We start from the raw sequence: 12,034 nt of genomic DNA on the forward strand, positions 1-12,034 counted from the left end.
TCTAATATATATATATATACATAATATTGTATCAATGACCAAGCACGGAAGTATGTTAAATTTGGGAAGCATATCCAATTATATATTAATGAAAATTCGAATTAATTTATTTATTTATTCATGCATTTTGTTAATATTGTTAATTATATTTAATTACACTTTGTAATGTTTTTAAAACAATTCCAGTTTAAATATATTTATTAATAAGGTTACAAACAATATGTAGAGTCTGTATATATATAGGTTAAGCCGTGTGATTCTGTTTTAGGGTTGATATATTTCGTGGTCTACATAAAATTGATAAATATATCAAATACCAAAATATAAAAAAAATGTTATCCCACCAATTTATTAACTTCTAAACGAAGTTTAAATATGGAGCACATAATGGAGATAAATATTAATATGAACAGAATGTAATAAAAAATAGTTTTTCAAAGATTGTAATATACGCATTTGATGTGCTAAGATAACATAAATATTAAATATTATTAATATATAACGCTACTATTTGATATTTTCATGTTAATATTCCGCTAACTACATATAACTCAGAATATGTTATATTATAAATGGCCATTTATTTAAAAACGATGATTATTATATTTGGATTAGATTGTATTATATATATCACAATATACATTTATTTAGTTTATTTGATTGACACGGTTATTTTTTTTTAATATAACTTGATGTGTGATATATCACAACTTATCGATTCCTTTTTATGAATAATATGGTTACCTTTCATTTCTTATTTCGTAATTTATAAAAAAAATTTAAATACACCAGGGTTTATCACACACAAAAGTGAACATTTTATTTTGTTGTAGCTATGCTAATTTTTACTTTTACATCGTTCTTATGCATATTGAATTACTGAAAAATATAGATCATTATATTTATCGAGTTTTACATTTGTGCATATATACCTATATATTATTTGTGCATATATGTTGTGTGCAATTTTTGGGAATACCCTTAAATCAAAAGGTGATGAACTTTGAACAAAATGAATAATATATGTTTATTGCTTTTTTAGCATACTATATATGTTAGTGCTATGTTATAGTTTAAATGATATATATAATATAAAGTTTTAAGAGAAAAAATTAAAGTTTTTTTTATAATGGTAGTTAAAAATATATAAATAAAATTTAAGGTAAAAAGTGCTGTAAAGGTTGTTATATAAATAAAATAAAATTTAAGGTAAAAAGTGTTGTAAAAGTTGTTATATAAATAAAATAAAATTTTAGGTAAAAAGTGTTGTAAAAGTTGTTATATAAATAAAATAAAATTTAAGGTAAAAAGTGTTGTAAAAGTTGTTATATAAATAAAATATAATTAAGTTGCATAAAATGCTAAAAAATGTATGCATATATACATATTTGTGTCAATTTGTTTGAAATTGCCAAAAAACATTATGTGATAATTAAATATTGTATGACTTATTTTGGATTATGCCATTTTTTCTTTTAGGAAGCGTTGTCTAAATTTAATGATACTAGATTGAAGACAATATTATTACATTGATATATGTATCAGTGCCAATGGATATTCTTCAATTGGGAAGTTATTATAACTGTTAAGTGCCTTAATATTTTTTGTCAGTTATTATTCCACATTACTATGGTATTGTTTCTAAAGTAGAGTTATTTATATGGCCAACGATATTGATTCGAGACATGTGCAATTAGGATTTTTTTTATTATTTTAACATGTATATTTTTATTATTATTTTTTTTTTTTTTTCATTATATGTAATATATTTTTCCCCTAATTGGCACGGCTCTCATCATCATATAGAAAGCGCGTTTGAATATTTATACGTATCTTGTTTATGCGCCTTTGTTTCATATATTTTGCCAAATACTTTGTATATATCTTTTTATGTGTTTATATTTCATTTGCCCAACCTCGTACCCGCATTATTTTTTGCCTAACATAGTACCCATATTCCTTTTTTTATCTTATCTGTTATATTCAACCATTTTCTTCTGTCTTATCTCCTCAACCATTTTTTCTGACTTATCTGTTATATACTCAATAATTTTCTTCTGTTTTAACTGTTATATACTCAACTATTTTTTCTGGATTATCTTCTATTTCCTCAACTATTTTTTCTGACTTATCTGTTATATACTCAATAATTTTCTTCTGTTTTAACTGTTATATACTCAACTATTTTTTCTGGATTATCTTCTATTTCCTCAACTATTTTTTCTGACTTACCTGTTATTTCCTCAATGAATTTCTTCTTCCTTAACTGTTATTTCCTCAACTACATTTTCTGACTTACCTGTTATTTCCTCAACTATTTTTTCTGACTTATCTGTTATATACTCAATAATTTTCTTTTGTTTTAACTGTTATATACTCAACTATTTTTTCTGACTTATCTGTTATATACTCAATGAATTTCTTCTGCCTTAACTGTTATTTCCTCAACTACATTTTCTGACTTACCTGTTATTTCCTCAACTACATTTTCTGACTTACCTGTTATTTCCTCAACTATTTTTTCTGACTTATCTGTTATATACTCAATAATTTTCTTTTGTTTTAACTGTTATATACTCAACTATTTTTTCTGGATTATCTTCTATTTCCTCAACTATTTTTTCTGACTTATCTGTTATATACTCAATAATTTTCTTTTGTTTTAACTGTTATATACTCAACTATTTTTTCTGACTTATCTGTTATATACTCAATGAATTTCTTCTGCCTTAACTGTTATTTCCTCAACTACATTTTCTGACTTACCTGTTATTTCCTCAACTATTTTTTCTGGCTTACCCGTTATTTCCTCAACTACATTTTCTGACTTACCTGTTATTTCTTCAACTATTTTTTCTGGCTTACCCGTTATTTCCTCAACTACATTTTCTGGCTTACCTGTTATTTCATCAATAATTTTCTTCTGACTTATATGCTCTATCTTCAACTATTTTTTCTGCTTTACATGTTCTTTCTTTTTTATCACATCTTTTTTTTTGTGAAGATATTGGTATTTTTTTGTGAAGTTATTTTTTATGCTATTTTTTTTCATTAGTTCTTTTTTTTTGGCTGTCTATCAGAATTTTTAACTCTGCTACAAGAAACTTATCTTTAATATATTTTGAGTTATTTGCTTTATCGATAAAAATGAAATGTATTAGATCATTTAGTATGGTATTTTGTTTGATTTACACTAATTTTTCCACACTCTTATATTAATAAGTAGGTATACATTGCTTTTTTGTGCAACTTGGGTTGGTATTGATTAAACGAGTACCCATTGTACTCACCTCAGTATTGCACTTGCTATCCAAAAAAGAAAGTTTCTCCATATAAGAATAGTGATCCAAGTGATAGGTTGTTTGTAATCTATTGCTCCAGCAATATTTCTACATTTCTTAGAAATTATTATATCATCAGATGGGATACGCTGTTCATAATATCTTTTAGGATATTTGTAATTATATAGATTTATAGAAGCATTCGAAATACTAGCTAGCTTAGACATATTCAAGTGTAATGCACAAATTAAATGTAATACACAAATCCAATGCAATACACAAATTAAATGTAATACACAAATTAAATGTAATACGCAGATTAAATGTAATACACAAATTCAATGTAATACACAAATTCAATGTAATACGCAGATTCAATGTAATACACAAATCCAATGTAATACACAAATCCAATGTAATACACAAATCCAATGTAATACACAAATCCAATGTAATACAATTCTAATGTAATACACAATTCTAATGTAATACACAATTCTAATGTGATACACAATTCTAATGTAATACACAATTCTAATGTAATACACAAATTAAATGTAATACACAAATCCAATGTAATACACAATTCTAATGTAATACACAAATTAAATGTAATACACAAATCCAATGTAATACGCAGATTCAATGTAATACGCAGATTCAATGTAATACGCAGATTCAATGTAATACACATTTATTTTATTTTGTAGATTTTGAAATGCATTATCAATAGATGAACATATATTAAAAGTTTTAGCTAGCTTGATTAGTGATGAATTATTAACAAATGTAATAAACAGGTGTAAATGCAATATACGATATTAATAAATCAGATGTTAGTTTAAATGCAATATAAATTTGTTATAATTACAAATATCGTTAAAATTATATTATTTCGCAGAACTCCCTTCTTCTGTATATAATAATTTTTAGAAACATGACAATATTGCTCACCAATAGATGTTAAAACAACTTCAACTTGGCATCGTTCTTCTTTATATGGATCCCTTTGCTGTTTTCGGATGCGTTACATACGTCATTAGTGAAATGAGTAATCATTGTAATCAATACTTTCCCCTTGCTCCACTCCTTAGCAACAATACTTTTCTTACAAATCAAAGATTGCTTAATATCAGTGAACTTTTTAAAATATCATACCTTTCTCAAGGCATTCTTTTCTAAATATAATTAAAATGACTTAGATATTGCATTATATTATTTAATATATGATCTAATGCATTTTTTCCAGATTCCTTATCTGATTCCTTATTTTTTATTGAAAATTACAAAGTTAAATAATTCTCGATTTTCCGATTTAGCATTTGTATTATTCTCCATAATTTTTTGTACCATATCTATAGTTCATAGTGATAGGTATTAATACTTTTTTTCATTTTCGAACCCTTATGGTAGTATTTTATTTCCAAGGACTTTTATGCAATGTATTTTTGTTTTCGGACTTTTTTTTTGTTGGTGTAGAGGCTGTTTTTGTTGGTATGTATGTAGTTTCTGTTTGTGTAGAGACTGTTCTTGTTTGTTTAGAGGCTGTTTTTTTTGGTATAGAGGTAGTTTCTGTTTGTGTTGTAATATTTTTTGTTTGTGCTGGAGTATTTTTTGGTGTTGTAGTATTTTCTGTTTGTGATGGAGTGTTTTTTGGTGTTGTAGTATTTTCTGTTTGTGATGGAGTGTTTTTTGGTGTTGTAGTATTTTCTGTTTGTGATGGAGTGTTTTTTGTTTGTGTTGGAGTATTTTTTGGTGCTGGAATGTTTTTTGTTTGTACTGGAGTATTTTTTGGTGTTGTAGTATTTTCTGTTTGTGATGGAGTGTTTTTTGTTTGTGTTGGAGTATTTTTTGGTGCTGGAGTGTTTTTTGTTTGTACTGGAGTATTTTTTGGTGTTGTAGTATTTTCTGTTTGTGATGGAGTGTTTTTTGTTTGTGATGGAATATTTTCTGTTTTTGTTGTAGTATTTTTTGGCGTTGTTGGAGTATTTTTTGGTGTTGTAATATTTTTTGGTGCTGGAGTGTTTTCTGTTTGTGTTGTAGTATTTTTTGGCGTTGTTGGAGTATTTTTTGGTGTTGTTGGAGTGTTTTTTGTTTGTGTTGTAGTATTTTTTGGCGTTGTTGGAGTATTTTTTGGTGTCTGAATATTTTTTGGTGTTGTTGGAGTGTTTTTTGTTTTTGTTGGAGTGTTTTTTGTTTGTGTTGTAGTATTTTTTGGCGTTGTTGGAGTATTTTTTGGTGTTGTTGGAGTGTTTTTTGTTTGTGTTGTAGTATTTTTTGGCGTTGTTGGAGTATTTTTTGGTGTCTGAATATTTTTTGTTGGTGTTGTTGGAATATTTTTTTCTGGTATATAGTTATTTTTTTCTAGAATTTGGGTACTTGTTGACATGTTGATACTTTTTTCTAGATTTTGGGTATTTGTAGTTGGGATGTTGATATTTCGAGATTCTATAATTTCTTGTATAATATTTAATATATCATCATTTTCTAAATTCATTGTGTTATTTGATATATTTTCACATGTTTCTTCCTTTTCTTTATCCCACATCCAAAATTTTTTAGCACTTTCATAATCCATTTTCCAAAAATTTAAATTATCGTTTTTATCCCAATTCCAAAATTCTTTGGTTTTTTCATTATCCCAATCCCAATATTCTGTAAGTACCTTACAATTATACTCTTTGACTTTAGGAGTTTCTACTATGGGTCTTTTTGTCAAATTTCGATTCATGCTTTCTCTTTCTTTTTTTTTTTGAAATTCATATGATCGTCTTTCTAGATGTCTTTGTGTGCGTTCCGATATTAAGCAGGAAGTATGCTTTTCTAATATATCGTTATGGTATGGCTGGCCATTACTAAATGGATTTGATCGACCCTCGACAAACCTATTTTCCCAATCTCGTTTGGTACCAGCATATTTAAGATATCTCTCATACATTTTATCTACTGATGACTGTGCTGCGGCAGACGAATCAGTAGCACCACCTTCGCTATAATGACTATTTTCGTTAGAATCGCTTATATTAGGGGATTTTTCTGGCGACTTTGTGGTTGTCATGTCATTTTTGGCATATATATTTTTATTATCAGATAAAGAATGGTGGCTTTGAGATGGTGCAAATGAGTCACTCTTATTTACATTTCTTTTCAGTATTTTCTTTGTATATTTTTTTGGGGGCTTAGGTTTCTCACTAAGTGCCCGTTTTCTTGAATTTAAAGGACTCAAATTATTATTGTTAAATACAATAGGTTCTTCTTTTTCTTTCTTTATTAAAATTTCATCAGTACTATTTTTAATTTCTTGTGTTTTCTTAAGGGCTTCAGCTTTGTCTAACATTAAATAATGATTAAGAATTTGACGTTTGTTCTCTGCAAGTATTTCATCAACATTTTTAAATTCTGTTGTCGCTGGAGCTTCACCATTCGAATCAATGCCTATATTTTTGTATAATTCATTAGTGGGCTCGATTTTTTTCTCTTCATGCTCTTCACTAATGGCTTTTGCTTCTCTAAGTTTATGTACTACATTAATGAGATCCATTCCGATATCTTTATACAACCCTTGCTTTAAATACATGTCTCTTTTTTGTAACGATTTACTAAGGCTTTCTGTTTCTCTACTTTGGAAATTTTCGTTATTATTTTTATTTATTTCTATATTTTGATGGGTCATATGAATAGGAGTACATATTCCTCTATTTTGGCACATATCATTAACCGAATTCATGTATATATTTGTGGAATTATTATTAGTTACAGTATTTAAATCCATAATATTATTATTCACATTATCGAATTTTGATGGATTAAATTTTATTTCTTTTTTAATTGGAACATTTGGGTTACCCTGTCTTTCTATTACATGATTAATATTTCTATTTTGTCCATAAGAAATAAGCATATTATTGTTTTCATTAATTAAATTAGGAAAATCGATATAATTTTTTTTGGGGGGTAAGTTAGGTATTATTGTCACTTCGCTTTGAAATCGAACCCTTTTTTTATTACTTTCTTTTGGTACATTATCGTAATCCTTATTTTGACCATAAGTCATAAGCTTGCAGTTTTTTTTAATTATAGAACCATATAATTTAGCACGTTGTGTGTCTTTAAGTAAATTTTGTCTGTTTTCTTCTTCATATTGAGCAACTTGATCATCATTTTTTTCTACTGCATTATTAATGCTCATATAATTATTGGAGTATTTAAATTTCTTATTACTTCTTGGTGATGATTCATCAAATATAACATGTTTACTTCTTTTACGTGAATCATTTTTTACTTCTTTAATAATTGGTCTATCTGTTTTTTCTACTGTATTATTATTAACTTTCTTTGTATTTAAATTATCTTTTGTAGTTTCAAATGAATTCTTAAGTTTTACAGGGGTATATAGATCATTATTCTCAGTATTGGGTAATCCAAATAGTTCACTAGCAATAATAGGTTCATCTGGGTTAAAAAAGCTTGATGGAAAAAAGGCGCTAGTAAATTTGTTATTTGTTGGCTCTATAGCTGAATTTTCTTCGATTTCATCTTTCTTATTAATATCAAAAGACCCCAAAAATAAATTTGAGTAATCTGGTTCTTCTTCTGAACCTTCGTCGTTTGTTTTAAATGGATTTTCAAAATTTTCCTCGTTATAAAATGTTGATGGTAATGTTCCGTCATAATATTCAAGTAATTTGCGGTGTTCTTCTTGTGTTAAATTATTCACATGATCTTTCTTTGTATTAGAATAATGTATTTCTTTAATTTTATCGTTCTTACTCATTTTTATAGGTGTCTCTGCCTCTGGTTGTTCATCATCGATTTTTTTTGTATTACTATCTTTTTTTAATTTATAGCTTTCATAAAATAATTTTCCATCACTATAATGGTATCCTAAGTCAGATTTTTCATTGTAATAATTTTCATTATAATGCTCATTTTTTACATAGTTTTCATCCTCACTAATAATTTCATTTTCACTAAAAATTTCATCCTCACTAATAATTTCATTTTCACTAATAATTTCATTTTCACTAACAATTTCATCCTCACTAACAATTTCATCCTTACTAATAATTTCATCCCCACTAATAATTTCATCCTCACTAATAATTTCATTTTCACTAACAATTTCATCCTCACTAATAATTTCATTCTCACTAACAATTTCATTCTCACTAACAATTTCATCCTCACTAATAATTTCATCCTCACTAATAATTTCATTCTCACTAATAATTTCATTCTCTAACTGCTCGCAATAAAATTTTTCTTTTTGATATGTTTCCAAAGAGATGTTTTTTCCTGACACCGCACTACTTCCTAATGATGTTGTTTGATTAGATAACTTAAATGAGTTACATACATCTTTTCCATTCTCAACATTCTCATATGATGTTATAGATGCTTCAGAATTACTATTAATATTGTTTTTCATAGCCTTATAGTTTTTTAAAGTTTCATCCTTATTATAAATTTCCTTATCAATTTGAGGATTTCTAGAAACAAATGTCTTTTTGGTAAACTGGTGATTTTTTGAACCAATTAATTCATTTGGGGCATACTTATTTTTATAGGATTTCTTTTCCTTCAGTTCTTTTAAATTTTCAACCTGAGTAAACTTATCATTATTATTATTATCACTATTATAACAACTTGAAGACGATTTCTTTTTTAATATAGTTTTCCCTCTTTTAAAACAACGTGATGAACTACCAGAACTTTTATATGAGCAATTTGATTCATTATCAACATCACCTTCTTCAGGAAGCTTAACCAAATTTGAAACAGTTTTCTTCAACTTTCTTTTTTTTTCTAATTTCACGCATTCCTTGCTATCTACTGTGTAATTTTCTGAATTAAATGATTGATCAGATAACTTTTTTAAAAGAATTTTTTGTTCTATTTCATCTAAAGCGGTGTTGAGTTGTGATTGTTCTTTCTTAACATTTGTGATATTCGATGGTTTTCTATTCATCAAATCTATGATTTCAGAAACATTGAGGTCAGTAAAAATTGTGTACATGTGTTTCTTTTTTGATATGTCATTAGATTCTATGTTTGCACAGCTTTGATTTTCATTAAATTGATTTTCGCATTTAACCAATGGATAATTATTGCCTTTTTGTTCTACTTTATTTTCTAAATCACATATAATATTTTTGTCCGATATAATATAAGTATCCCCTAATTTCTTATCGTGTGAAAGTACAATATTTTTCATATTTGATAAATCATAAGAATCCAAATCTTTTTCATTGTTAATATACAAACCATCTAAGGACTCATTTTTTGGTAATTTAGTGATATCATTATTTTTAATATTCTCGGCAATATCAAATTTTCGAACTGGTGCCGTCGGTGTAATCCGTTTAATTGTACTATATTTTTCTTCTGTTTCCTCTTTGATCAATTCGTTCATTTTGGAATTTGGGTCTGTGTCACAAATAGAATTGCACATAATATCATTTGTCCTTTCATTAATTCCTTCAACAATTTTATTGGCATTTTCCCCTAATACAAGATATCGTTGTACAAGACTTTTACACACGGAACATTTTTCATAATTATGCTTCTTATGCTTTCTTGAGCACCTTTTAATTCGATTACGTGAATGATAATATTCTTTCAATATACGAGATTCTCCACATTCAACACTTTGACGAAGTTTATCATATTTCTTTCCTTTGTTTCTATAGTATTTTTCCTTAGCAGCATAATACAGCGATCTTTCCTTAATACGATTTTCAACATGATTTTGTAAATTGTGAGAAATATTTGCAGCACCGTCCTTTGCATTCTTTCTATTTTTTAAGGATATATGTAGATTTGCCTTAACTTTTGGCCTAATAACACATGCATTTTTTGCAAGTGGTATATCATTGTTAATCATCGATGATGGTACCATTTAAACAAACAACAGCGTTAACTCAACCCCGCGAGGGCTTTCGTGTATTTTTTTAAATGGTTAATAAATAATTAAATATGTTTAATAAAAACATGATTATAATAAAATCTTATGAATAAATAGTTGCTAGACAATTGTTTTGTGAAGCGTAAATGTTGCAACACTATGTCAAAACATACAAATAGTTAAACTTATATATATATATATATATTATGAAATACACATGATAATATGCTATAAAAAAATTATGAGGGTATATAAAGTAAAAAAAATAGGGGTATTATGCTATGCTTTATGAATAAAATTAATTTATATTTTACTTTACAAACAATATGATAACTAAAACAATTAAATTATTAGTAGTATAACAAAAGATTTATAATACAAATGGTATAGTAATGTAGAACGTAATAAGCAGTCAATGTATATGAAAAACCAAAGGGTTGTGCGTGTAATATATGTATTATGTACATAATATAATATAGAGTGGGGTAGCATATGAGAATACTTGAATTCCAGTCAAAAAATTTTGGTGAATTCAATCCATGCGTGAAGGTTTTTTTGAGAGTATTCAAAAAATTTAAACCAAATAAAAAAGTTAATGTAAAAAATTTGAGTGTAATATTATATAATAAAATATATATATAATATTTATTTGTTTTTATAAGTATGTTTTTTAATATTTTTTTGTGTAAATATTTTTATAAGTATTTTTTGGGGTGTTTGGTATAAATTAGTATTAATTAAGATAATCTTTAAGATATAAATAAATACTTTAAAATAAATATGTTTTTTTTAATTTTATATAAATTTTAATTTAAATAATTAAAAAAATAATTTAAATAACTAAAAAAATAAATTAAATATATTTTTGATATTGTTTTTTTAATATTATTTATGCATACAACAATTTGAGAATTATTTTTTGTGTTTAAGACTAGCTATTTTTCCAACTTAAAAAAAAAATTATGCATTTCTTTTATTTTTATTTAATTATGTTTTGTTATTTTGGTGAGGTTATTAATTTTTTTAGTGTCTTTATGGGGCCATTATTGTTTCCAATATGTATTCTCACATAAACACTGATATACTATGAGATATTTTGATTTATTCTTTTTAGATAGGATACACTTATAACATATGTATAATTATCATTTAATTATTTACATTTATTTATAGTATTATTTGAATGATTAACTTTAATATTATAAAAAAATTTTTATGAAAATTTCTTCTTATAGTGATATTTCGTACTTCACAAAAAACATATATATCCAAATATTGATATGTGCACAAAAATTTCGTGCATACACAATTAATATACCGAGTTATTGAATCTTTCAGCGTGCTTTATATTTCTACATGCAATATTAATTAAATACAATGGACGCAAATTACGCAACCTCAGGCATGTGTACATAGAATACGAATTGCATACAAATTGGATGATTGTATATGTATTCTCAACAAAATAAAAGTATCCCTTTTACATGCCGACTTCTTAAATAAACACTTATACTTGAACTTTTATTGAAACTTGATAATATTTTATATTTTTTTATTATTTTCGAAGATATATATTTATTATATATTAAATAATTCTCTAAATTTACGTAGGTATTTTTACTTATATTATCACTTATGTATATATCATCATCTATATTTATATAAGGATTTTATGTATATTAAAATTGGCATTTATATGGGCATTTGGATTTATATAAGGATTTTTATGTATATTAAACATGATTATATTATGGGCATTCGGATTTATATAGGAGTTTTACCTATATTAATATGACACTTATACGGGCATCAGGATTTATATAGGAATTTTTACCTAAATTAACATTTA

At 26.0% G+C, this 12,034-nt stretch overlaps 1 protein-coding gene across 1 annotated transcript; it reads right to left on the minus strand.

The window, feature by feature from the left end:
- Nucleotides 1-4,698: 4,698 nt before the first annotated feature.
- Nucleotides 4,699-10,179, minus strand: PBANKA_1365721 (conserved rodent malaria protein, unknown function; the record flags this gene model as incomplete). The annotated part of the gene is made up of 1 exon (XM_034567305.1): nucleotides 4,699-10,179. The coding sequence occupies one exon, from the start codon at nucleotides 10,177-10,179 to the stop codon at nucleotides 4,699-4,701; it is 5,481 nt and encodes a 1,826-aa protein (XP_034423815.1).
- Between the last annotated feature and the right edge of the window lie 1,855 nt (nucleotides 10,180-12,034).

Source organism: Plasmodium berghei (assembly GCF_900002375.2).
Source record: "Plasmodium berghei ANKA genome assembly, chromosome: 13".
NCBI lineage: Eukaryota > Apicomplexa > Aconoidasida > Haemosporida > Plasmodiidae > Plasmodium > Plasmodium berghei.